Genomic DNA, 26,448 nt, shown 5'->3' with positions numbered 1-26,448 from the left:
GAATTCACTATGGGGACTGGGGTTGTGACTCAGCGGTAGTGTTTGCCTAGCACATGTGAGGCACTGGGTTCGATCCTCAGGACCACATAAATAAGTAAAAATTATTAAAAAGAAAAAAAAAGAATTCACTATGAAGGGAAACATGCGCCCCACTCTGCTGCATTTTTTTTTCTCTTCTTCTTGTTATTGGTAGTTCTAAACATCAGATATCGTTTTCCCCATGGGTCAAAAGTGTATGATTGCGAGTGGGAAAATTGGGGACAGAAATCAGGTACTGGCCATTTTTCCACTTTCATTTGTGTGTGAATTTTTAATATAAATGTGGGGATGTAAAGCATTAATGCAAGTCAAAATGTTTCAGTGAATGAGTTTTAGTTGCTCAACTTCATAACAATTATTTAAGAAATGGTTATATTTTTCTGGACAATGCCTGCATTTGGATTTTTTTAAACTAGTAAATTTCTTAGGGACAGTCACTAAATGGTGCTTGTAGCATTTTTATCACACAGTAGCTTCCATCCATTTGCTATACTTTTCTGAGTTGTCCTACATGCAAGTACCTGCTTTTAATGTTGTCTGTCTTCTGTGCTGTTCCTGTAAATTTGCTGTTAAAATACATTAAACTATAAAAAAAATTGCTACATTTATAAAACAAAGCATGGAAATAAAAGCAAAGGCTTGATTTTGCCCCAATATTACACTTTTATTCCTTTCTTTTTTTCTTTTCTTTTTTTCCTTAAGATACATTTTAAGAGACTTTTTCCAGAGGAGATGAGGCAAACTTCTCCTGAGAGGGGCCTGGTCAAGCTTTAGAGTTGGGGCAGGACAAATGTATTCTCCATAACACACAGTGTTACTTCTAAGTTGCATTGATCCTGTTCCAATGAGTCCTCTCTGTATTGTACTTAATATTACTAGTCTGAATGTAAATTGACTAAGACAATGAACAAAAAGTTTTGCTTTTATTTCTTTGCTTTTAAAAAGCTTCTTGGAAAAAAAAACTAAAACACTGCTTGATTTTGATAGCTTCTGGGGAAGCAAAGGTAAAGAGTGGAGATAACTATGGTGTGTACCACAATGGTGAGACAAAATGAGATTTATTAATCTAATTGACACTTGGGGTTGCACGTTTATTAGTGACCGAATTTGGATTTGAGCATGTGGATATTTGTTGGATTTTGCCACCTAATTTAGTTTCTTCTGGCAGTAAATTCCATGTTTGCATTAGGGCCTCTATCCTCCAACATCAGGTACTCCTGAGGTAGTGTTTGTCAAGTGACTCTGCCCTCTCTTAGTGGAAGACAGGCACCCGACCAAGCTAGATCCGTCAGAATTGTTTTTTTTTTTTTTTTTTTTTTCCTTTGATTTAAGGTAGAAGCACTGACCCTAGCTACCTAGATGCTGGAACTGTCTTGACTTCTCTCCTTTCTAAAGACTCCTGTTCAGATTTTCCTTCAAGTTCTGTCCTTCCAATATTTGACTCTTACTAAATCTGTCACTCCTTTACAACTGGCTGTCACCTCAGCTCCATAACTCTCAGCCCGGAATCATGGAACAAAAGGTGAAAGTGGCACAAAAGGTTCAAGCCACTAAGTGGCTGTATGGTTTTGAGCTCATTACTTAAAACAGGAAGGACACCTTATAGTGCTGGTGTGTGAATTCAGTGAGACAAAATATATGCCCTAGGAGATCAGTGAGTATGATTTAGCCTCTGCTGCACCCACGGTGCCTATCGCAGAACACAGAGAAGGGTACCAATAACTAGACGGTGGTTTGTTGAAAACTGCTTTTGAAAACGCTGTCAACTCTAGTAATAGGAATAGCTGTGTCCATTGTGCCCAGGATGACAAGAATGGATTTCTAATTTTTCTCTTCAAAATTTTGTCTTAGTCTTGCTTTCTCTTTCTTTCCTTGAATCTTTTTTTTGTTTGTTTTTTTGTGGTGCTGGGGATTGAACCCAGAGCCTTGTGCTTGCAAGGCAAGCACTCTACCAACTGAGCTATCTCCCCAGCCTTCCTTGAATCTTTACATTAAGTCTACTTTATTTTGAAACTCAGTTAATTTACCTGTTCTCCATGATGTCTGGATATCCTAAAATCAGAAATGTCACCCTTCTTGGGTGGAGGGTAGGAAGGTTCATATTTACTGGATGAGAAGGAAGGAGAATATGCCTTCTTTCTCTGTCCTTAGGGTACATATGCCCATTTGATAGCTCTGAAATGTTAGGGTGGGGATTGCCATAGTATAGAGCCAGGGCTGTTGAACACCTAGTAAATGTTCCCCAGAGAGTTCAGTCTGGAAGCAACTCAGGGCAATGTGAGATCATGAAGGTTTTTATTATTATTATTATTATTATTATTATGGAGATTTAATCAATGGAGGCTTTATCACTGAGCTATATCCCCAGCCTCTCCCTCTTCATTTAGTGAGACATGATCTCACTAAGTTGCTGAGACTGACCTTGAACTTGTGATCCTCCTGTCTCAGCCTCCCAAGTCACTGGAATTACAGGTGTGCCCCACCTCATCCAGCCAGAAATGAAATTTCTTTAAAGGACAGAAATTCCTGAACAGCACTGGGGGTCATTATAGCCCACAGAACACCTCCAAGTTCCTCAGATGTGACACTAGGGACATCAGTGTCAAATACAGACACCAATCCCAGGGATGAGCAGAGGGAAGGAGGATACTGACCAGCTCCTAGATGCTCCTGGTCTAAGAGATCAGTGTGTCTGTCTGCAGCAAAAGAACTGGGTGAGAAGTTTGAGGGGTAGTGATGTTCCCCACAAGTTACGAGTTTCAGTTTGGGGATCCTGTGATCCATAAAAGCCAGAGAACAGAGGATTTGAGCCTGAAAGGAAAGCCTCTAGCTGCACAGAGGGCTGTTTGAGGAAACCAAAAACAGCTCCATCCCCTGGTCCATGCTGACCCCTGGAGGTCCACATGGGTATCGCAGGCTTTCTTCTACACTGTCCCCAGCCTCTCGGTTCTGGATCAACTTATCCTCACAGACCATTGGGCCAGAGGATTCCTATGGATCCCCCGGGAGAATTAAGTGTCCCCGAAAACCTCATGCTCCAGTATCACTTGAATGCCCGCTGGATTGCAGAATCACGAGTTTCCAAAACAGTCCCGTAGCCCCTCGGCCACACTCCAGCATGGTCTCTCTGGATTGCAAAAACCCACGTTTATGGGTTAAGTCTGAGTATTTGGGGTTGAAGATGGGCAGGAAAAGGAAAGATCAAACTATGAAGAACCACGGTGTCTGCCTGAACAGCCCTACCCCTATCACAGCATTAGTTGAGTCTGTTTTTTTTTTTTTTTTTTTTTCTGTTGTTTTTGGGACTGAACCAGGGCCTGATGCATACTAAGCAAGCTCTCTAAAACGGAGCTACACCCTCCAGTCCCATTAGATGAGTTTCGATGAAGTCACCTATCTCAGTCATCTTCTCCAGGGGCTATCCAGGGACCCCTTCTTTGGTAACCCCACTTATTTGTCAAAGCAGTCGAAGCTTCTCCTATTGCAAATCCCAGACCCTTGACTTTTTTTCTCCTGTCCTCTCCGCGCTGGAGATGGAGTCAAAAACCAGAACATCTGGATTCTCAAGATTGAAACCTAGAAGGGAGTGGCGGAGGTGGCTGAGGCAGGATAAGAGATGGAGGAGCAGAGAATTTATGGGACCGGCGTTTGGGGAGAGCACATAACCAGACAGGCCTCGGAAAACCTGCCGGCCAGTCACACTAGGTAAACTTGGAACTACGCCAAGAGAAGAGGCAAAGCCAAGGTGCGTAGGGTGAGGTCAGTTAAGGACACAATTCTGGTGCCGCCCCTGGGGTGTTCGGACCAATCAGGAGTCGCCCTCAGACTGTACCCTCTTCCTCCACCTACCCTCAGTCCTCCTCTGCTCTTCGGCCACGGGATTGAAGACTCTCAAAGCGGCAAAGCAGAAGCTCTGAGATAGTTTCCAAAACCAATCAGAGGCTGCTCTCAGATATAGGGAGTAATCCTAAAAATATGTTCCCTTAGGGCTTAAAGACACATGAGCACCAGGTATCTCTAGTGGAGTCAGCTCAAATGAGGTGTAAATGGGAGTGGGAGAAGGCTCCAAGTCAAAAATAGAAATGGAGGTTATCAATAAATTGAGAACCTGGTCCATTCCTGGCCTAAAGGTGTGGGTGCAGGTGCTGGTGAAGGTGCTGCAGCCCTCCAGCAAGGGACTGTGATTCCACAAGAAGAGAGACTAAGAGGCTGAGTGAGGGAGAGGGCATAATCTCAGTGTCATCTTGGGATTTTCCCAAGGTAGCCCTCAGGACGTGCCAGAAGCTACATGGTCATGCTCCAAGCCGTTGAGACTTCTACCATTTTAACCAGAGACCACCTTCTTCCAACAGGTTGGTTACTTAGGAAACATCTCCTCCCTTAACAATGCAACCTCCTCTTTGGCCTGAAGTAGCTAGAGGCTACAGGTTACTGTCCTTGCCCCTTCTTTCTAGATATCCACCAGAAAGGATGTAATCCCTGGAAGAACTCTGGCAAGGAAGGTGATTCTGGAGGAAAGATCTACCATTTGAAAGCCCCAGGAGGAAGGAGAAAGGAAATAAGGGAGGAGTGCTATGTCACATTAAATATTTATTATTTTCTTCAGACTGACCTTGGAGTAATTCTCAAGCCAGGAGGGGCTGGTTTAGTGTTCAAGTTGCTGAGACCTTAGGCCAAAATGTTACAGAAATCACTCTGAGTCAAACGAAAATCAGTGACTTGGAGGCAGCATTCCCTTGCCACCAATTCCAAGAGTTGAGGCTTCCCGTCACAGGACTCCAGTTAAGTGAACTGGAGATTGAGGCAGTGAAGCTTTAACCAGGGGAAGAGAAGAGCCTTGGATGTGTGAGAGCAGGGTGACAAAACTGGAGAAATGATAAAGATCATTACAGAAGCCAAAAGGAAGTCTTGGGGAACCTGAAGACGCTGGGAGACTCAGAGGGCTGATCCTGTTGGGGCAGTCCTGGCAGTGGGGGTTGGGCAAGGCATGGGCAAAACTAGAAGGGGGACCCAGGTGATGAAGGGTATGAGAGAGGGTGCAGAAATCCATGGAGAGGACTGGCAGATCTCAGTGTGGAGTCAGAAATTGGGCTTGTGCTTCTTGAGTTCCACCATAAGGTGGTGGATGTTGATAAGCTCAGCCCTGGCAGGGAGGGCCCGGAGCTGGGGCTGCGACAGCACCCGGTGGAAGCGATGATAGAGCTGAATCAGCTGGGTCAGGGCTCCCTGGTCAGAAAAAGTCATGGAGGAATCAGACTATGAGGTAGTGCTAATGATTATGATAGGGATCAGGTTAGGACTCATCCAGAACTTTAAGCACAGCTGGTAGTTAAAAATAAGGGTTATTTAGATAATACTGAGGCCAGGGAAGAGGGGGAAAATAATCAGCAATGGGAGATGGGAGCAGTTGCAAGTTACCTGAATGATACTGGTTCCATTCCTGAAGTTGGTGAAACTGCGCATTACATCCTGACTCAGAGACTCCACTGATGATTTCCAGGAACTACCAAAGCCACGAATCAGCTGAGTTACCCGGGCTGATGGTAGGAAGAAAGAGTGCAGAGAGAGACCAGGCCAGGAGAAGTTCCACCCCACAGAGTCCTCCCCAAGGCAAGCTGTCCTCATCATCAGATCCCACTTTTCTGGCATTCCTCCAACCAGATCTTTCCTGCTTTGCTCATTTTTCTTTTGCACTCACCTTATCACTAACCGTACCATTATCACATTATTCTCATACCTTCTTCACCTCGAAGTCTTTCAGCCTGTCCACGCTCAATCAAAGCCTCAGCCTCCTTTACAAATGCCACCAGACCTCCAAAAGGGGGAGACAGCAACTCTTCAATGAATTCCTGGAGAGACGTGCAAGCATACACACAGGGTCCAGTGTTCTGGTATCATGATGACTAAGTGCTTAGACAGTCACAGCAGAACAACTAAACTCTGGAAAGGTCACACATTTTCAGATATTGATGTTCTCATAAGAATAGAGGAAATCTCCAAGAATTCTCTTTTAAAAAACAATCAAAAAATCACTAAACTAATTAAACTTGAGCTGGAAGAAGAGCAACAAGGAATTACAGTCAAGGCCAGAGTCCAAGCAGTTGGGTAGCTGGGCAATACAGGGCCACTAAAAGGCAAATAGCCATGGCTATTTAATATCTGGAAACTGAAGATGACACCAACTTCAGGTGGGGAAGCTGAGCCTGGGTGTCTTGGGAGAGCCTCAAAGAGGCACCAATGTAGACCCAGATGGATGCACCTTTCAGCTATTGCAAAAGCAAAGGCAAATCCTTTCCGGAGGAAAATATACTCAATCCTAATGCAGACCATATGATTCCCACTGATTAACATCAAACAGGAACTTGAAGATCATCACACATATAAGGAGGCAAGCTCCCACAAAAGTCAGCAAACAGAATAACAGTGGAATTAGATCACCAGACAGGGCGGGTAGAACTGTCAGGTACATAGCAGTTGAATGTTTTTTTTTTTTTGTTTTTTGGTACTGGGGATTGAATCCAGAGGTGCTTAACCACTGAGCCACATCCCCAGTCCTTTTTACTTTTTATTTATTTATTTATTTGGGGGGCGAGTACCAGTGGGGCACTCGACCACTGAGCTATATTTCCAGTCCTATTTTGTATTTTCTATAGAAATAGAGTCTGGGTTGCTTAGCACCTCACTTTTGCTGAGGCTGGCTTTGAACTCATGATCTACCTGTCTCAGCCTCCAGAGCTGCTGGTATTACAGGCATGTGCCATCATGCCCAGCTTATTTTTTATTTGAAGACAGTCTCACTAAGTTGCTTGGGGATTCTCTGAGTTGTAGAGAATGGCTTTGAACCTGTGATCCTCCTGCCTCAGCCTCCTGAGGATTATAGGCCTTTACAAATATACTTGGCTCAGCTGAATGTTCAGAAACGAAATGTTTAAAGTTAAGGATGCAAACACAAAGATGAACAATTAATAAGAACTTAACTAGGACTAGACAGACTTGAAAAAATGGAATTTTTTTTTAGAAATGAAAAATTAATTTAAAAAATCAACATGTTAAATAGCAGACCAGCTATAACTGAAGAATGATATGCTGACCTGGAATTTGTAGTTGAAGAAATAACTCAGAATGCAGCACAGACAAGGAGCAGGAAATTTCTGAGACAGAATTACATACAGAAATCTAAATAATGGGTCTAGGCAGTGATAATTGATGACTACGGATATCACCAAAAGAGAGCCAAGAAGACATTACAGGTTCCATGATGGAAGCACATACTGGTACCTCTTAAATATTCTTTTTTAAAAATTTTTTTTAGATGTTGATAGACCTTTATTTTTATTATTTTATTTATATGTGGTGCTGAGGATTGAACTCAGTGCCTCACACATGCTAGGCGAGTGCTCTGTCACTGAGTCACAACCCCAGGCCCTCTTAAATATTCTTATTAAAAGTCTAACAAATCTGATCAAGCCTTTCCATCTAACTACACATTTATGGGAAATACACCAGATAGAGGAAGTTTAGCCACACCATGAGTTTCAATCATCAAATTCCAGACCATACATCAATCTATATGACAAATGACACAGCTCTTTAGTTGTGGAGGAGTGGGGGCAAAGATAGAAATCTATAGATTTAAAAAAAGACATATTTGTGGATCTTACATTGACCCTGATCTGAACCGTAAAATCATTTATAACTGAAATCTGAATACTATTTTATGCAGATATTTTATTTATTTATTTTTTTACCAAGGATTTAACCCAGGGCCTCTGCATGAAGTACTTTACCTCTAGCTCCATCCCCAACCCTTTTTTAAATTTCATTTTGAGACAGGGTCTTGCTAAGTTGCTGAGGCTGGCCTCAAACTTGTGATCCTCCTGTCTCAGCCTCCTGAATAACTGGATTTATAGATGTGTGCTACCATACCTAGCTTGTAGAGATAACTTTTAAAATGTGATAATATAATGTGTGGACACATTCTGATACTGATGAAGTGGTAATGATATATAAGATTAATTCAAAATAAGTGAGGGTACAGGAGGATGAGCAATGGGTATCAGTACAAATAAAACTCCTGGTGAGTTATTACTGGTTGAAGATCAGTGGAGGTATTTAGGGGTTTAACATGCTATTCTATTAATAATGTACACTTAAAATTTTCCACAATAAAAAGTTAAATTTAAAAAAAAAAAAAAGGAAGGGTTGGGGCTGTGGCTCAGTGGCAGAGCGCTTGCCTAGCATGTGTGAGGCACTGGGTTTGATCCTGAGTACCGCATAAAAATAAACAAATAAAAATAAAGGCATTCTGTCCATCTACAACTACAAAAAAATTTTTTTTAAAGATAGAAATTAAAATAGGAGACAAAAAAAAAAAAACTAGTCATGGTGGCATATATTTATAGTCCCAGTCACCAGGGAGGATGAAGCAGGATTGCTTGAACCTAGAAGTTTAAGTTCGCCTGGGCAACAGAGCAAGACCCTGTAAAGAAGAAAGAGGGAGGTGGCAGAGCACAGTGTAGCATGCCTGCAATCTCAGTGACTTAGGTTGAACCATGAGAACTACAAGTGCAAGGCCAGCCTCAACAACTTAGTGAGATCCTGTCTCAAAATAAAAAATAAGGGCTTGGGACGTGGCTCAGTGGTAGAGCACTTGCCTGGCATGTGTGAGGCCCTGGGTTTGATCCCCAGCATCACCAAAACAAAAAAATAAAAAATAAAAGGGGCTGGGGACGTACAGTACCTTGGGTTCAATCACCAGTACCAATATTAAATAAATAAATAAAGGGGGGGTTGCTCAATGGAAAGTATGCCCATGGCCCTACCTTTGATCCCCAGCACCGTATACAAAACAATAACAACAACGACAAAGAAAAATCCCACACAGTAAGATATGGAAAGATGAAACTACTATTCCATTTAAAAATAAATTAATTGTATCTTTTTTCACTCTTCCCTCAAAATATCCATTTACATCCACTGAGGGTTGCCAGGTAAGTAATATGAGACTTAGGGAGATGTACTTTAAGAAAGAATCTTTCTATAATCAAGCCATCTTTATTTATGATGTGATTTTGGACAGAGATTAAATATCAAAATTCAACCTATACTATTGCCTAAATGCAATAACTCTCTCTCTCAACATTATAATAGTATGGGGCACAGGAAGTGGGCTGCAAAGTTAAAATGAGCTAACTTGTGACAAGGCCACAATTCACAAACAGCCACTGATTACACAAAGCATGGCTAATCTGAACTAACATAAGCAATAAACATAAAATACATACCAGACCTTGGAGACTTTGTATTGGGAAAAAATTTAAACATATTACTACTAAATTTTTTTACTGATTATAGGTTGAAATGATATTTTCATTAGAGTGGGTAAAATAAAATGTTACTAAATTCATTTCCTGTTTCTTCTTTATGTTTTTGTTTTTATTTTTATTTTTTGCCATGCTGGAGAATCGAACCCAGAGCTTTCTGAATGCTAGTAGGTGCTTTGCCACTGAGCTACATTCCCAGCCCCTAGCTGTTTTAAATATGGCAACTAGAAAATTTAAAGTTACTTGAAGTGGCTGACAATTGTGGCATCATGCATTGTATTTTTAATGGACAGTATTTTCTATTTGTCTGGACTTGGATAAACTTTCTTTAAGCTTTCTATTCAGCAAAAGAGAATATTTATTGTAGCAGAGGACTGGTCAGAGGGAATCAGTGCACTGGGCTTGGGCTAATGATCCTTTCCTACAAAGTATCAAAGGGAAAAAAAACAAAAAGACAGGGAGCATAGATGTCAGCAGGCTCCCACACCCAGTGCTAGAGTGTGGATCCTGCATGTCCCCAAAAGGTCCATTTGTTTTAAAGGCTTGGTCTCCAGAATGGCACTATTGAAAGGTGGTGAATGCTTAAGAGCTGGGGCCTGGTAGAGGTCTTTAGGTCATTGGGGGCATGCCCTGCAAGGAGACTGTGGGACTCTGGGCTCCTTCTACCTCTCTTTTTTGCTTCCTGGCCATGAGGTGGAGCCATGTGCTCCTGCCAAATGTGTTGCCTCACCACAGGCCCCAAAGCAACAAGGTCAATGATTCAGAGACCGGTACCTCTAAAATTGCAGGCCAAAATAAATCTCTTTCTCTTTCTTTCTTTCTTTCTGGTTTTTTTTGTTTGTTTGTTTGTTTTTGTTTTTGTTTTTTAATTTTGGTGCTTGAGATTTAACACAGGGCGATCTACCACTGAGCTACACCCCCAGCACTTCTTTAGTTTTATTTTGAGATAAGGCTCACTAAGTTGCTAAGGCTGGCCTTGAACTCATGAGATCTTCCCTTCTCATCTCTCAAGTCACTGGGATTACAGGCATGCACCACCATGCCTGGCTCTTTTTATTTTCTTGGTGATACTAGGGATAGAACCCAGGGCCTGGCACTTGCTAGGTAAGCACTCTACCACTGAGCTACATCCCCAGCTCCTTTTATTTTTTATTTTATTTATTTATTTATTTATTTTGGTGCCAGGGATTGAACCCAGGGGTGCTTAACCACTGAGCCAGATCTCCCTTTTTAGTTTTTATTTAGAGACAGGGCCTCACTAAGTTGCTGAGGTCCTCCCTAAATTGCTGAGCCTGGCTTTGAACTTGTGATCCTCCTGCCTCAGCCTCCTGAGCTGCTGGGATTACACCAGCACCACCACAACTGGCTTACATTTCATTTTGAGACAGGGTCTTGCTAAATTGCTGGGACTGGCCTCAAACTTCTGATCCTCCTGCCTCAGCCTTCCAAATAGCTGGGGAAAAAACTTCTCTCCTTATAAATTAACTGTTACATCTTGTTATAGTGATGGAAAGTTGACAAACCTGCCTGGCAAATCCAATGGTTACCTCACTGTTCTCAGTTGAGTTTCCTGAACAGACACATCTTGGTGGGATCAGAGTCTAAAGAACTGTACTTTTGAAGGTGGGCTGACATTCCGTAAGATCACCTAACTGTTCAAGTGAGAACAAATGTTTCCTTTCTCATCTAATTACATGCTTATAAAAAAGGGAATAGACTTGGAAGTCTAATCTAGAACTAATCAGATTTCCTGGAAGAGAAAAAAAGAAAGAAAGCAGGAGAGCAAGGTTTCAAAAGATATTATGGAGGCCTGGGGTTGTGGCTCAGTGACAGAGCACTCGCCTAGTGCATGTGAGGCACTGGGTTCGATCCTCAGCACCACATAAAAATAAATAAATAAAAATAAATCTTTGCTTGCGTCTTGCTTTTTGTCCTGTCCTGAAATTATTTTTTTAAAAAAGATATTATGAATTTCTGAATAAATTAAAAAACATAAATTCAAAGATACAAGAAACACAAGACATCAAGCAAGACAGAAAAATCCACATCAAGACATACTGTAGTTAAACTTCAGAATACGAAAGAAAAAAGAACTTTCAAAGCAAAAACAACAGATTGCCTACAAAGAAAAACATGGTTTCTCAGCAGCAACAATTTAAGCCAGAAGATAGTGGAAAACATCTTCTAAGTGTTGAGAGAGAATCACTGTTAACTTAGAATCTGACAGTAAACTAGCAAAAATCTTTCCCTAACAAAAATGAAATAAAGATATTTATATAAGAACAGAAACAAGGTTTACCATTAACACATTTCCAATAAAGGAACTTCTAAAACATATACTTCAGGAAGAAGAAAAATGACACCCACAAGATAATCTGAGTTTTAAGAAGAAATAGTAACCCTGGGTGTGGTGGCACAAGCCTATAATCCCAGCAGCTCAGGGGACTAAGGCAGGAGGATCGAAAATTCAAGGCCAGTTTCAGCAACATGGTGAGACCATCTCAAAATAAAAATAAAAAGGGTTGGGGGTGTAACTCAGTGGTGGAACACCCCTGGGTTCAAGCCCTAGAAACACCAAAAAAAAAAACCCTGAAAATTCAAATATTTTCAAAACTTAAAAATAGGACAGAAATAAAATACTGGTTAATAATTAGCATGAAAGGCAGAAGAAGAGTGGCTGGAATATTAAAGTATTTAAAAAAACTTTTGGTACCAGGGATTGAACTAGTGCTTAACCAATGAGCCATATCCCAGGCCTTTTCATTTTTTATTTTAAGACAGGGTCTCACTAAATTGCTTAGAGTCTTAATAAGTTGTTTGAACTTTTGATCCTCCTGTCTCAGCCTCCCATGTCACTGGGACTACAGGCAGGCACCACTGCACCCACCTAAAATATTTTAAAGTCTATATGTTGTTTTAGAGATCATTTAATATGAAGGTTAGGTGTTATGCAAGGTAAAAAAAATTTTTTTTTTGGGGGGGGTACTGGGAATTGAACCCAGGGGTGCTTAACCACTTAGTCACATCCCATCTTTTTAAATATTTTATTTAGAGACAGGGTCTCACTGAGTTGCTTAGGGCCCAAGTTACTGAGACTGGCTTTGAACTTGCAATCCTCCTGCCTCAGCCTCCAGAGCCACTGAGCCTGGCATGCAACATAAATGTCAAAGAACAATTCTAAAATAATTGAGTACAAAGTCCACAAATTAGGGGCTGGGAGATAGCTCAGTCAGTAGAGGGCTTGCCTTGTAAGCACAAAGCCCTGGGTTCGATCCTCAGCACCCCCAAAAAAAAAAAAAAAAAAAAAAAAAAATCCACAAATTAGTGAAAAAAGAATGTAGTAAGAACAAAGGCAAGATGAAGACAATGGACAAACAGAAAATAAAGATGGTAAATAAAAGTCTAAATGTAACATCAATCACAGTAAACAGAAATGGATTTAAACCATAAGTTAAAAGGCAGAGTTAATCCAATTGAATTTTTTTAAATATTTTTACTTGTAGATGGACATGATACCTTCATTTTGTTTATTTATTTTTATGTGGTGCCAAGGATCAAACCCAGTGCCTCACACATGCTAGGCAAGCACTCTACCAGTGAGCTACAACCCCAGCCCAATCCAACTGAATTTTTAAAAATTTTAGCTATATGTTGTTTACAAAAGATACTTAACATGTGATAAACATAAAAATATTTTAAAGTGGGCTGGGGAGATAGCTCAGTCGGTAGAGTGCTTGCCTTGGGTTCGATCCCCAGCACCGCAAAAAAAAAAAAAAAAAAAAAAATTTAAAATGGAAACAAATTAACAGGCAATTAAGCAAATAAAGCTGACAGAGCTATCTTCATATCAAACATAATAGACATGAAAACAAAAAACTATTAAGGCTACAAAGGATCTTAAAACAATAAAACCTAACAATTCTAAACTTTTTTTTTAAATACTGGGGACTAAACTCAGGAGTGTTTTACCACTGATCCACACCCCCAATTCTTTCTATTTTTTATTTTGAGACAGTCTAAGTTGCTGAGACTGCCCTTGACCTTGTGTTTCTTCTGCCTCAGACTCCCAAGTCACTGGCATTACAGGCATGGGTCACTGTGCCTGGCTCTAACAATTCTAAACTTTAAAAAATTTACATTAAGATATGGTGAAACTTATTTTAAAGTAATATTTGATAGAAATACAGAAGAAAGTGACAAATCTATGCATTTTATTCCCCTCAACTATTGATAAGTCAAGAAGACAAAAACATAATCAAGTAGGGCATGATGGTACACATCTGTAATCCCAACTGTTTAAGAGGTTGAGGAAGGAGGATCCAAATTAAGGAATTCAGCAAGACCATGTTTCAAGATAAAAAAGGGCTGGGCATGTATTTCAGTGGTAGAGTGGTACAGCACTTGCCTAGCATGCATTAGGTTCTAGGATCAAGCCCAAGTACTGTAAAAACAAACCCTGTGATTCTGTTTTTATCACACTCAAAAACAGAACTAATTATTATTTTGGCATACATATAGCTATATATTTATCTTGTTTTTAATTTTTATTTTATAGCTATATTTCTAAAGCAAGAGCATGAGGGGAAAATACCCAAACAATAGGGGGAAACAAGAGAATGATAAACACAACATTTAGGTCAGCAGATACCGCTGCATGAAAGACAGGGAATGGGGTGAAGAGGAATTCAAAGTTTGATGGTGTTTTTTGCCAAGGTTTGTTGGATTGTGTGGTGAGTTTGTGGTTGTTCATATCATTAAATAAATTAATTAATTTAATTAAATAGACCAAGTTGGGTGCTGTGGTATCTGTAATCCCAGTGTTTCAGGAGGCTAAGGCAGGAAGAACAAAAGTTCACGTCCAGCCTAGGAAATGTAGCAAGACCCTAGTTCAAAATAAAAATTTACAAGAGTTGGGGATGTGTCTTAGTGGTAAACTGACCATGGGTTCTATTCCCAATACAACCAAAAAAAAAAAAAAACTAAATAGATCAATAACATGCTGTAACCTAAGAGTTTTAATTCAAATTCTGTGTACCTGTAGTTCATTATGCCACATATCCACAACACACACAGTAAACTGAATACAGCATACAAGACTGTCCCTTCTCTTTCTCCATCCCCCTACCTGTGTCCGAGCATTGAGTAGCTGCTGGAAACTCTCAACCTCTTTGCTGTCATCTGCAGCCCGCTCCTGAGGGAAGAAAAAGTCAAAGTCCAGTTTGGGAGAGCAGTCCTTTACTCCAGGATGTCCCCTTTGATCCACATTTTCAGACACTGTGCCAGATTGCCTAGAGTAAAACATGGAACAAGCACACAGACATCACCTCTGCCCTTCCAAAGTAAACAGATCCTTAGGGGAACCCAAAATTCTCTGGGTGGGGAGATGGGTGGGAAGAGCGTCTGTTACCATCAGCACACCCAGCATCATGTCATAGTTGTTGATGAGAAACACAAGCTGCTCCTTCCTTGAGGAGAACTCAGCTGCCACTCGGAGAACAAAATTCTCTACCTCCACCTGAAAAAGTCAAAAGGAGGTAGTGACACAATATGACAAGGTCATCTGACCCTTCTTCATGCTCACCCACAGTACTGGCTTTGCTGCTGGGGAGTCACTTCTGCCCTGTGGAAGTCACCTGGAGCTGTCCCAGCAGCTGCATGGTCCGTTCATTAGGAATTGTCTGGTTGATGCTGACAAGAGCTGAGGAAAACTCTGCATATCGGCGAGTGATCTTAGAGAAAGGTGGGAAGAAGAATCACACCAGCCTGCAGCCCCATCAACACAACCTCCCCACTCCTTTCACCAACCAACATCCATGTGACTCCCACCTCCAATCCCTCCTACCAACAGGGCCCAGCCCACCGTGAGTTTGACCACACTCCTGGACTGTCCCCTTACATGGTGTGGTCCACAACCAACTATGATGGTGGCAGCCCCACAATAAAGCATAAAGTCCTATCCTCTAGACCCCCTTTGTTACCCTTGCCCTCCCTCACATAGTGGGGCCGAGTATCCAGCCCCCCAAGGCGTTGGGGGTCAGTGCTTCGGACACTCTGGACATTCATCTCCAGTATCAGCTCAAACCGTGGCCACAATAAGGCAAGCACCTGTTCCCAGTACCTGTGGGCTTAAACAGAACCACAGGTCAGCTGGCAAGAAATGTTTGAAGGTAGGGAGGGAACTGGGCATCCTTCAGGTTAAGAGAGAATAGATGTTGGGGTGGGGGTGTATATGATGAAACGTATGTCAGAAAATAGCAGTGCTGCCTCTGCAGCAGATAAATGGGAACAAGGGTCAATGATATCAGGTCAGGAAAAACCCAAAGTTCAGGGTGGAGTTGTGTCAGACCAAGAATTCAAGGACTGCAGGGCCTCAAGGACCAGAATTCAGTGACCTGTCCAGGGCAGGAACATCCCTCTTTGCTGCAATGTTGCGGAATCGAAGAACAATGTGGATACAGAGGAAAACAGCAATGGCATCATAGCAGTCAGCCAGATAGGACTCCAGGTGTTTCTGTTGGAAACAAACAGAGGATTAAAAAAGAATGCTTGTTAGTTTGTTGTTCCCACTGGCTACAGACACACAAATTCATGTTTCTTTGGGGATGAGGCACTGGACAGGGAAATGCTTCCTCCTTGGTTGGCCACTTGCTCATCAAAGTCTCAATCACAAGCCTATCACAGCAGTTCAGGCTCAGATTGGGTCATCAGAGCACGAGGATTTAGAGGTCTCTCAGTTTCAGGGTACAATTGCCTGGCTATGCATCAGCAGTAAGGGCAGTCTCAGAGGCCTGAACTGAGAATTTCTCATGAGAACACACACTCTGAGTATAAGGCTTACATTTTAGAATAAGGGAATCCTGGTTTCAGTACCAGAGTTATGACCCCACCAGGTGCTAGTGAGGACTGAGGACACAGGGGTTCATCAAGGGTATAGGAAATAAGGATCTTACCAGGGTCATGCTGAGCGTACGGCCCATGACAGCATGAAATAGGTCGTGTGCAGCTGGGCCAGACACAACAAAAAATTCACAGATGAAAAGATATTCACGGCAGGAATTGTCTAGGAGGGCGTAGTGCTGGCTGCGGAAGAGGGCCTCAAATGGATACTAGGAAGAGATGGCAAAGGAGAGAGACAGAGGGATGGATCCAACAGTTGGAACTCCCCACAACAGCTGGAAACTCAGCAAACCCACGTAATAAGCTCAGAAGACTCTTTTCATCCAACCTCAGTCCGGGCTGGGAAAGAGTACCCTGAATTGGCACTGGAAGGTGGCAGATACAGGGCACAAGAGGAAGTACTCACCTCACCTGCTGCTGTTACTCCTGCATTCACCTCGACAACTGCCTCACAACAGTCATTTCCCATAATCAATCACTCCCTCCACATGCCCTCAAGTCCATGGTTCCCAACACCTCTTACATCAGGGCAGATCAGAGGGATGGGAGCAGGTCATGCTAAGGGGATTAATACAGGGCCGGCAGGTTGAAGTTTTGTCCCAGGTCTGGCTGTCCCTCCCCAGGGCCTGGAGTCCCCTTCATGATTGAAGCTTGCTCCACCTCATACCCTCTGCTCTCCCCGCTGGGCTGTGTGGGGCACCAGGATGGGAGCCTCAAGTTCAGTAGGAGAAATGACAGAGCCACGGGTGCCCAGGGTGAAGATGGTGTTCCTGCTACGGAGGGATGGCTTCGAGAAGAATCGTGAAAAGGGTCAGAGTCAGGGAAAACAATGGGAGTACAACTGGGCCCAAAGATTCAGGACCTCTGGGGATGACAGGCAGCCAATACAGCCTACAAATCCCTCTTTCAAGGACTGGGGCCCCATTTCAGATGACCTCTGTGAATGAGTTTCTATACCTAGAATCAATGTGCAAAACTAGGTATCAAATGATGTATGCATTTTTCTGGGAGGGAAACCATAACTTTCATCACATTCTGAAAGGTTTTGCCCCACAGTGAAAAGGTAAGAAGCAGTGCCTTGGAGGCTGCAGTCAGAAGTTCTCCCACTCCCAAGGCCTAGCACAAGGCTTCTCAGCTCCAAGGATATCTTTCTTTGCTGTATCTTCCACACCCATTAGATCATCTTTCTCAGCAACTTCCTCATACTAGAGAGAATAAATAAAAGAGCTGATAACCATCTCTTCCAATAGTGCAAGAAAAAAAAAAAAAATCCCTGTCCCTCCTTGCCCAGGGCTGTCCCTGTCTCCCAGTCCATGTGCCCAGGACTGCCTCTTCTTCTTTGGCCTCACCTGCACCTTCATAAGCCGCCCCAGGTAAGAGCGGTAATAAGACAGGTAGATCTTGCTCAGAGTCTCCACATATTCATCCCTGATTTCCTTTGCTGTTGCTCGTTCATTGCCCAGTAGGAACTGATAAAAGAATCTGGAAAAGCCAGAGACAAGTCAGTCTTTCTATCTTCCCCCCAAAAGATACCTAACTGGGCTACTCAAAAGCTCACAGGCCATCCCCTGCCCTTCCCTGGGGTGGCAACCTGTACTTCAGTAGGGCCGTCTGGGGGATCTGATAGTTGGTCATTGGTTTTCTGAAGGAATAAATCTTCTGGAGGATGAACTCTCGGATCTTTGTCACTGCCTAGATACAAGGAATCAAACACAGGTCATGAAGTTGTAACCCTTTGACCCAAATTTTTTTTTTTTTTTTTTTTTTTTTTTTTTTTTTGCAGTGCTGGGGATTGAACCCAGGGCCTTGTGCATACAAGACAAGCACTCTACCAACTGAGCTATCTCCCCAGCCCAAGTTGTAACCCTTTTACTACACAGGAGAAACTGGGGAAAGTGAAAAATACTAAATATAAGACAAAGGATTGAAAATATTTCTTTGGTATCTTGTCATATTTTCAGGAAACCCAGAGAAACAAAGAGGAGATCTGCTGGGTAGAGGCAAGGTGACATTCCCAGGGAGGCCAGTTCTAATAGCCTCTAAGGTATCCCCTACCTTGACCCGGAGCCGATCAAGCACACCTCTGACATCTGCACAGGCTGCAGTGCCTCGAGCCTCCTGCTCTCTGACTGCAGCTGCCTTGGCATCCAGCTCCTGCAGCTGCTCTAGGAACCTGGGCTCTGTCACTGGAGCCTCTAAAATCGCCCTGGGTAGAAAGGAAGTGTGGGATGGATTAGAAGGGAAATCCAGATGTCTCTAAACCTGACTCAAACCACACCCCTTAAATCTAGCCTCTATTCTCTCCAACTTCTTGCACTCTCACATAGTCTAGACATATGTACAAAGGTTTCTATTCCTAGACCTCTACTCCATATACACCGAAGCCCTGGGCCCCTTCCCTCCACAGCTGATCTGGGATCATTGCTTATCTGTGATGCCTAAAGCATCACATTGAGGTTAGAAATGACTGTCAACCTACTTGCTAATTTCTAGGAGGTACTGAATGACTTGAGCCAGGAAACCCAGGTGTTAAATAGGGAAGGTCACCCCAGCCCATCTACCTGTTGTGGACATTCTGACCTTTCAAACCAGTGACTTACGTGACCAGAGCAGAGGGCACTACCAGACCATCAACAAGTTCCCCAAGTTTTCCCCGAACTGCCTGGCGGTTTCGAAGTCGAATGTTCATGGCTCCTGACTGTTCCTGCAGTATCCTGATCTCAGAGCTGATGGAGCTGAGGTCACTCTGAAAAGCTCCTAACATCTGCTCCATGCGCTGAGGGAAGAGTAAAAGATGATGGTAGAGTGTCACAGGTTTGGGAGGGGACAAGTGGGCCACCTGAGTCTCTTGGTGAATAACCTAGTATCGACTAGTCTGTGAAGGTGGTAGATGATAAGATACCCCAAAGGACACAAGACAATAATTTGAATTACAGCAGTAAAACCAAAAAAGTGTGTTTGAAGTCATCCTGAAAGTGGCCCTCACCTGCCCCTACCTGAGGATAATGACCTAAAGGATGGCACAAGAGGCCACAATCAGGTTCAAAGTTATAAGAGGTCACAGGACATGGTTACTAACCTCCAGGACAGCATCACAGGCTGTGATCTGGTTGTGCAGAGATGCTATGTTCTCACTCTCTTGGATATCTAATCCGTAAAAGTCAAGGGCCTCACAGTGAAGATGGAGATCCTCAACCTGTGGTACCTCTCCAATTCCTTCCTGAAGTGACTGAAAACCTCAGATAGAAGATGTCAGCCCCAGCGGGACAGTATGCACCACACCCACAAAATCCCTCAATAACAATGTCTTTTCCCTCTGCTGGAGGATACAATCCCGAATGGATTTCTGCTCAATCTGTTGTAGCTCCAGTTCAACCTGCTTTGAGTAGTGACGTAGATCCACACCCTGGGAGAAAATAAATATGACAGGACAGGAAGAAATCACAGTGAAGAGACACCAGAACAGAATCAGAGAAGGACAAGAGGGTATGACATGAAGGTGATATTGTAAAAGCAAGAGATTATGTTCCCCCTTTTGGGAGAGAGAAGAGGGGAGGGAAAGATTAGTAGTGTAGAGCCTCACCGTTTTGAGAGCTTCCTTTACTAACTCATCCTCCAGATTTGCCTGAATGTGAACTGGAAATAGAAGTTTATCGTAAGGTCTAAATCCACAGCTTCCTTTCCCCACACTGAACATCAAAACATCAATCCCTGTATGATTACTTCTGGTCCTATGCCTCTCAGATTACAGGTACAGTCCTCTTAGACAAGTTTTCACTTTCTGCTGTTTCAGTTTCTTGTGGTCAACCATGAACCAAAATGGAAAATTCCAGAAATAAACAATTCATAAATTTTAAATTGTAGGCCATTCTAAGTAGCTCAATTAAATCTTGTGCCATCCTGTTTTGTCCCAAGAATGTGAATCGTCCCTTGTCCAGGACATCCATGCTATATATGCTATCAGTCACACAGTTACTTAGTAGCCTTATCAATTATCAGATCAACTGTCTACTTATGGAAGTGCTATGGTTCAAATAACTCTTATTTTACTAAGTACTAAAATGCAAGAGTAGTGAGGTTGGTAATTTCATTACAACATAGTTACAATTGTTCTATCATTAGTTATTGTTAATTTTTATTGTGCCTAATTTATGAATTAAGCTCTATTATTGGTATGCATGTATAGGAAAAAACATGTATATGTACAGGGTTTGGTACTGGGAGTCATCTACTGGGCACGGGGAGGTCTTGAAACATATTCCCAGAGGACAAGGGGAACTAGTGTACTCTGATCCCACCCTATGCCATTACTTACCATCTACTTCATCCAGGATGAACTCATCAGAGGTGATATCCAACTCCCCAAGCTGCAGTGTCTCCTGAAGCCCAGGACCACCCCCCTGGAGAGGGATAGGTTAATGAGAGGGGCATACAGGAGAGAAAACAAAATATAATTGGAGGGGCTGGGGTTGCAGTTCAGTGGTAGAGTGCTTGCCTAGAAGGTGTGAGACACTGGGTTTGATCCTCAGCACTGCATATAAATTAATTAATTAATTAATTAAAGGCCCATTGACAGCTAAAAGAATATTTATAAATATATTTGGATATCCCCAATCCTTCAAGTGAAGGGAAGGTGTTTTTAGTGGGGAACCATAGGTACTTAATCAAAAACTTTTAATTTTCACAATGTACTTAATCTACTACTTTGGGCTAAAGGGTACAAAAAAAAAAAAAATCAGGCAATCCATGAAGACAGTGGAGGTGTCCAAAATTAGGAAAATTAGAAATTAAAGAGGAGTGAGCAGAACTTGCATTTCACTTTAGTAGCCTCAAACTCATTATATCTGAACTGTTCTAGCACACCTCTGGGGAGCCCCAGACTGCCTAGAATTGTCAGCAGACATACTGTTCACCAGTTCAGTAGGGGCAATCTTACACATATTTACTCATCTAATCTTAACGACACTTATATATGATAGGTCCTGTTATTTTCTCCACTGTATGGAGAAGTGGTGAAAAGTGATGGCAGAGAGCATGGTTAATTTGGCCAAGGACACACAGTGTCTAAGTAGCAAAGGTGGAATTAGAACCCAGGCAGTCTGACTCCAGAGGCTATGTTCCATTCTACCAAAAAATATGAATGGGAAATAGAAGCTGTGCCCCTGGAACCTGAGTTCCAGCCATCCTGGTCCCCCCTGAGGCTCGGGTCCTATCCCAAGAAGGAGTATGAGGACCCAAACAGGTAGCATTGCCGGCAGCAGGCAAGATCCAACCCTTGTGCTTAAACCCGACCCAGGTCTTTCTGACGCGAGGACGACCAGACGGGACTACGGAGGACCAACAGCCCCGCGCTCTCACCAGCGGGCCCTCCTCCTCCTCCATATCTAAGGTCCCAGCCCGCAACACCAGCTCCCGGGCAGCTGCCGCCATGGTCGCTGCGGCGGCCATTCCCCGCAGCCTCACTTCCGGCAGCTGTCAGTCGCAGTGAGGCCGTTCCCGAAGTAGAACTACAAGTCCCAGAGTGTCTTGCAAAGCACGAAATTGTTCCCAGATATTTGAGTTAAATAGTATGGCTCCAGTCTTCCCCTTTCAGCTCTGACCACTTCACCCAAGTGCAAACAGAAATTTGGAAGTCTCGAGCACAATCTCGCACCGGAACCTTCTCTGCTTTCATATCCAGGAACTTTACGACTCTAAAGGGCGCACCGGAAGTTGTGGTACCCAATCCAGACTCTCAGAAGTCAACTCAACTCCCGCTGAAGCAGTGTTCGGAAGTGCCTCTCCTATGTCGCTCCGCCTCTTCCGTCTAAAAATCTATATAAGGTTATTACGTAACTTCCGCACTCTCTTCCACAGGAGGCCTACACGCCGCCGGTCAGCTGCCGCCATGGTAAGACTGGAATCAGTGCCGGGATCCAGCGACATCGGAACCAGGGCAGGGAAAGTTCGCTGTCAGGACACCAAGAACTCCCTATCTGGGGGGCCTGCAACTTTGTGTGTGGAGCCTTGGATCGCAATCCTGGAAAGAGACACCAAAAACTTGAAATTCCGGGGAGTAGGGCTCGAGGAAGGATCATTCACTCCCTGAGCACCCAAAAGCTGCCGGAGGCTTGGACGTCTGTGGGGACCTCCGGCCTCCGCCAGTCAGAGTGTACTTTTAAGAACGGCCGACGCGCGACCTCCTTCCAGAGGTTGCATATTCCCAAGCTTCCCGCTCTCAGTGGACTGAGGCGTTCGTTGTGGTTTGAAAACCTAAGAAGGGGAGGGGGTCCTTGCTCTGACAAGCTTAAAGTTCCTGTTCAGGGTTGTTTCTTCTCCTTAGCGACCTTACGGTTTGATGGTAGTTGACAATGCCTATGTCTCCCCCATACTTTCAGTCTCTAGTGATTCCTGAGAAGTTCCAGCACATTTTGCGAGTACTCAACACAAACATCGATGGGCGGCGGAAAATAGCCTTTGCCATCACTGCCATTAAGGTAAAGTAGGGTAAGGGAACATAAATGCAGCTTGGGTTATTAAGACCGTAGCTCTATAAAAGAGGCAAGGTTGAGGAGACACAAGTCCCATCTATAGCATATCAGTTTCTGGGTTAAGAAAAAGATCTCATTAGAACTAGTTTTGAAAAATGAAAGAGGGAGTGACTAATCCCCTTAACATTTTTCATATTTCTCACAAAAAGGAATTAATAAAAGCCAGAGAGTGGTCTAAGATCAAATTTTCTTGGATTACCACTTTGTGAGAGCCTTTCTAGATTGTTAACTCAGGACCTCCTTTCTACCCCAGTGCATCATAATATAATTTCTGTACTGTACTTCTTGGTCAACAGATACCAAATGTGAAGTGGGTGGGTGTGGGTGTGAGCAGGACATTTACTCAGTTGCCAGAGGTGAAAGTCAAATCTCTTGTCCAGTTGAAGTGGACATTGTCACTGGTCAGTGGCTTGTAAGAATTGAAACAGTGAGTGCAAGCTTGGATGTTTCTCTTCACAAAGCTAATGAATTTCTGACCTTCCAGATGGGGACTGTGCACGGGGTGCATTGGGATTTGAACTTGGCCTGTCACATGCCACATGACTGAACCACATACCAACCTCCCCCCCCCAACCCGTTTCAATCAAAATGTATTTAATTGTGGAACTATCTGAATGTTTTTCTTGCCTCGGTTTGTGTACTCCTAGGGGCTGGGCTCAACCTGTCTTACTCATCTCCTGCAGTTTCTGATATACGTAGGTGCACCTGCAGTGTTAGGCAGCAGATGGTACTTGGGTAAAGATGGGTTATTTATCAAGACAATTTATGGAGTCTTAGCTTTATAAGGTTTGTCAAATTCCCATAAGTTTTCACTTCGTACCCTGGTTGGCACAGCTTTCTCATGTTCTTGTGGGTGCTGATACCCTGCTTATCCCTGGGAAAGACTATTCCTAGAGTTTAGATGAGTCCTGTAGTTTTTGCTAATTGTGTGAAAAACCAGCAAAATCAGCTAGAGCTCTTCCCTGGTGCAAGAATTAAAGATTGTCTTTTGTAAAGGATTTGTATAGTGGATGAGGGTAATTGAAAGGAGCAGAAAAGAAAGGTTGATTATGAGAGGTGTGTTCTCCACAGATGTGGTTAAAGTAGTGAGCAAAATAAATCAGGAAAGGACAAAGAATGGAATAAAAGTTTATATGGACAGGAGAGGGTATTTATTGAGAGGTAAGGCTTCCTCGTTGTCTTTTGGTTTTGTTTTTTACCGGGATTGGGGCATTTAACCACTGAGCCATATTCCCAGCCCTTTTTCATATTTTATTTAGAGCTAGGGTTTCACTGAGTTGCTTAGGGCCTTACTAAATTGCTGAGACTGACTTTGTAGCTTCCTCATTGTTTTTATTCTTTAGGGCTGCCCTGTCCTTCATCCAGGGTGATGACTGCTGTTTTTTGGCTCCTTGGAATTGGGAAGATTGGGGGAGGGGTATTGAAGTTGCCAGTGTGTGGAAATGCCCAATATCCTTGTTTTAAAGAAATTTTTGTCCTACCCAAACCCCAGTGCCCCCATGAATGGCACTGCTTTAAATACTTCCAGAGGGTAATATTAAGTTGGTGTCAACTCTTCTAAAATATGATCAGGCTTTTGAACTACAAAGATGAGAAAATGAAACATTTCATAGATGTATGTATCTTACATACATGGTGGGCCAGGTACAGTGATGCCCACCTGTAATCCCGGTTACTTTGGATCTGAGACAGGAGGATCTCAAGTTCCAGGCCATCCTGGGCAACTTAGCAAGACCTGGTCTCAAAAATTAAAAATCTTATTTATATCCATATTCATTTTGAAGTAAATATGAGATAATATTTTTATCTAATTATTTTAAGGAAATTTGAGAGGGACCCTAATTTTCTACTCAATCAACCTGATGATGGTCCTAGGTCACTTACAGAGAAGAAATGCCATATGCTTTCTTTTCCTAGGATTACTATTACAAGTTCCCACAAAGTTAGCTTAAAACGACTAATTTCTCAGCTATGGAGGCCAGACATTCAAAACCACAGTGTCTACAGGTTCTAAGAGTTCTACCCTGACTATCTTAATAGTATTTGTCCATAGAACTTGGTTTTCCCTAGTTTGTAGTATATCACTCCAATCTTATCTCATATGACCGTCCTATGGTCTGTGTGCTTTCACAAGTTCGCCAGGCATCAAACTTAGGCCCCACCCCCATCCAGTGTAACCTTACTTTACCTAATACTTATACAAAGAGAACATAGGTCATATTCTGAGGGTCTGAGTGGGCATAAACGGGTGGGAAGTACTATACAACTCAGTACACCATTCAGTTCCAATTTAGTTTGGTTTGCAGATTCAGATGATTGGGGTGCTGATACTGGTGGGTATCATATGTTGTGACATAAGCAGTTTCTTTCAAGTTTGTGATCATGGAAAACTTTGATCACTGTTGGCTTACCAAAAGGATTGGTAAACTTACAGATCTGACAGCTGGTAATCCAGCACCTTGATCAACCTTGTTAACTCACAGGACCCCAGTTTTGCTATATCAGCTTGAAGAAAAGGGCTCTTTGTTCTTTACAGTGGAGAAATTAAAAGGCACAACTACATATGCTGGGCAGTGAGGAGGGGCAGGGGGGAGTCACATGTTGCACTTCTTTCCTTGCTCCAACCCTCAGCCAGAACCAAGTTTCTTTCTCCTTTCTATTTAATGGTTAGACTTTATATCTGGAAATGTGAGTGGGGGAAGAGTGAACTGGGAAATTGCAAAGCATTAGATTATTGCAGGGCCTATCTTTGTGGACTTTTTGGATATTGGGGCTGTAAGGGAAACCAAAAATTCAGATTCAAGTCTAATTCTGAAACCTCTTAACCTCAGGGTGTGGGGCGAAGATATGCTCATGTGGTGTTGAGGAAAGCAGACATTGACCTCACCAAAAGAGCAGGAGAACTCACTGAGGATGAGGTGAGGACACAGAAGGGGGCTGGAAGTTGGGTCCACCTTAGAAAAGGAACCATCTAGATCTAACCATGTCCTGCCTACTAGGTTGAACGTGTGATCACCATTATGCAGAATCCACGACAGTACAAGATCCCAGACTGGTTCTTGAACAGACAGAAGGATGTAAAGGATGGAAAATACAGCCAGGTGTGTATTGAGATAGGAGGATTGGGGGTTCCTGATTAGAGTTGGGAACAGGTCAGGGAGTAAAACATCCCTCACCTCCAAATCCAGGTTCTGGCCAATGGTTTAGACAATAAGCTCCGGGAGGACCTGGAGCGACTGAAGAAAATTAGGGCCCACAGGGGGCTGCGCCACTTCTGGGGGTAAGTGGGAATGGGGCTTTCACCTTCCTGCCTGCTCCTAAATTCCCAACAGCAATGCCTCATTCTGTCTTTTTCCAAATTTTTGTGCTACCTATGACACTTCTCTTTTCCACCTATAGCCTTCGCGTCCGAGGCCAGCACACTAAGACCACTGGGCGCCGTGGCCGTACCGTGGGTGTGTCCAAGAAGAAATGAGTCTGTAGGCCTTTTCTGTTAATAAATAGTTTATATACCTATGGCTTCCTTCTTTGTGCTTCTCTTTCTTCTGGTGTCACTGATAAAATGGGACATGATGCTGGGCCCTGTCATTTCTCACTTTCCACTTAGCTGGAGGTGTCCCCCTCTCCCATTAAAAAGCAGTAGTAATGCTTATCCACCA

General features: G+C 43.0%; 2 protein-coding genes across 3 annotated transcripts; one reads left to right on the top strand and one right to left on the bottom strand.

Moving 5' to 3' along the window:
• Positions 1-4,617: 4,617 nt before the first annotated feature.
• On the bottom strand, positions 4,618-21,973 carry Vps52 (VPS52 subunit of GARP complex). Its single transcript, XM_047558781.1, has 20 exons — positions 21,618-21,973; positions 20,575-20,659; positions 19,843-19,895; positions 19,590-19,665; positions 19,339-19,406; positions 18,860-19,035; positions 18,315-18,465; positions 17,851-17,951; positions 17,609-17,741; positions 17,407-17,464; positions 16,927-17,060; positions 16,313-16,468; positions 15,755-15,873; positions 15,357-15,480; positions 14,996-15,091; positions 14,770-14,877; positions 14,488-14,553; positions 5,777-5,888; positions 5,458-5,576; positions 4,618-5,265 (listed from the first exon to the last, which is right to left on the bottom strand). Exons 1-20 carry the CDS (start codon positions 21,705-21,707, stop codon positions 5,119-5,121), a joined length of 2,172 nt encoding a protein of 723 aa, XP_047414737.1. The 5' UTR covers positions 21,708-21,973; the 3' UTR covers positions 4,618-5,118.
• Positions 21,674-26,309, top strand: Rps18 (ribosomal protein S18). Of its 2 annotated transcripts, none has more exons than XM_047558783.1 (6): positions 21,674-21,690; positions 22,637-22,735; positions 25,621-25,707; positions 25,789-25,890; positions 25,978-26,069; positions 26,189-26,309. In XM_047558783.1, exons 1-6 carry the CDS (start codon positions 21,688-21,690, stop codon positions 26,262-26,264), a joined length of 459 nt encoding a protein of 152 aa, XP_047414739.1. In that variant the 5' UTR covers positions 21,674-21,687; the 3' UTR covers positions 26,265-26,309. The 2 variants fall into 2 exon arrangements, with proteins under 2 accessions (XP_047414739.1, XP_047414738.1); XM_047558782.1 differs by lacking the exon at positions 21,674-21,690 and adding an exon at positions 22,030-22,149.
• The last annotated feature ends 139 nt before the right edge of the window (positions 26,310-26,448 follow it).

Source organism: Sciurus carolinensis, chromosome 7 (assembly GCF_902686445.1).
Source record: "Sciurus carolinensis chromosome 7, mSciCar1.2, whole genome shotgun sequence".
Lineage (NCBI taxonomy): Eukaryota > Metazoa > Chordata > Mammalia > Rodentia > Sciuridae > Sciurus > Sciurus carolinensis.
This window is presented reverse-complemented; position numbering and strand designations above follow the sequence as displayed.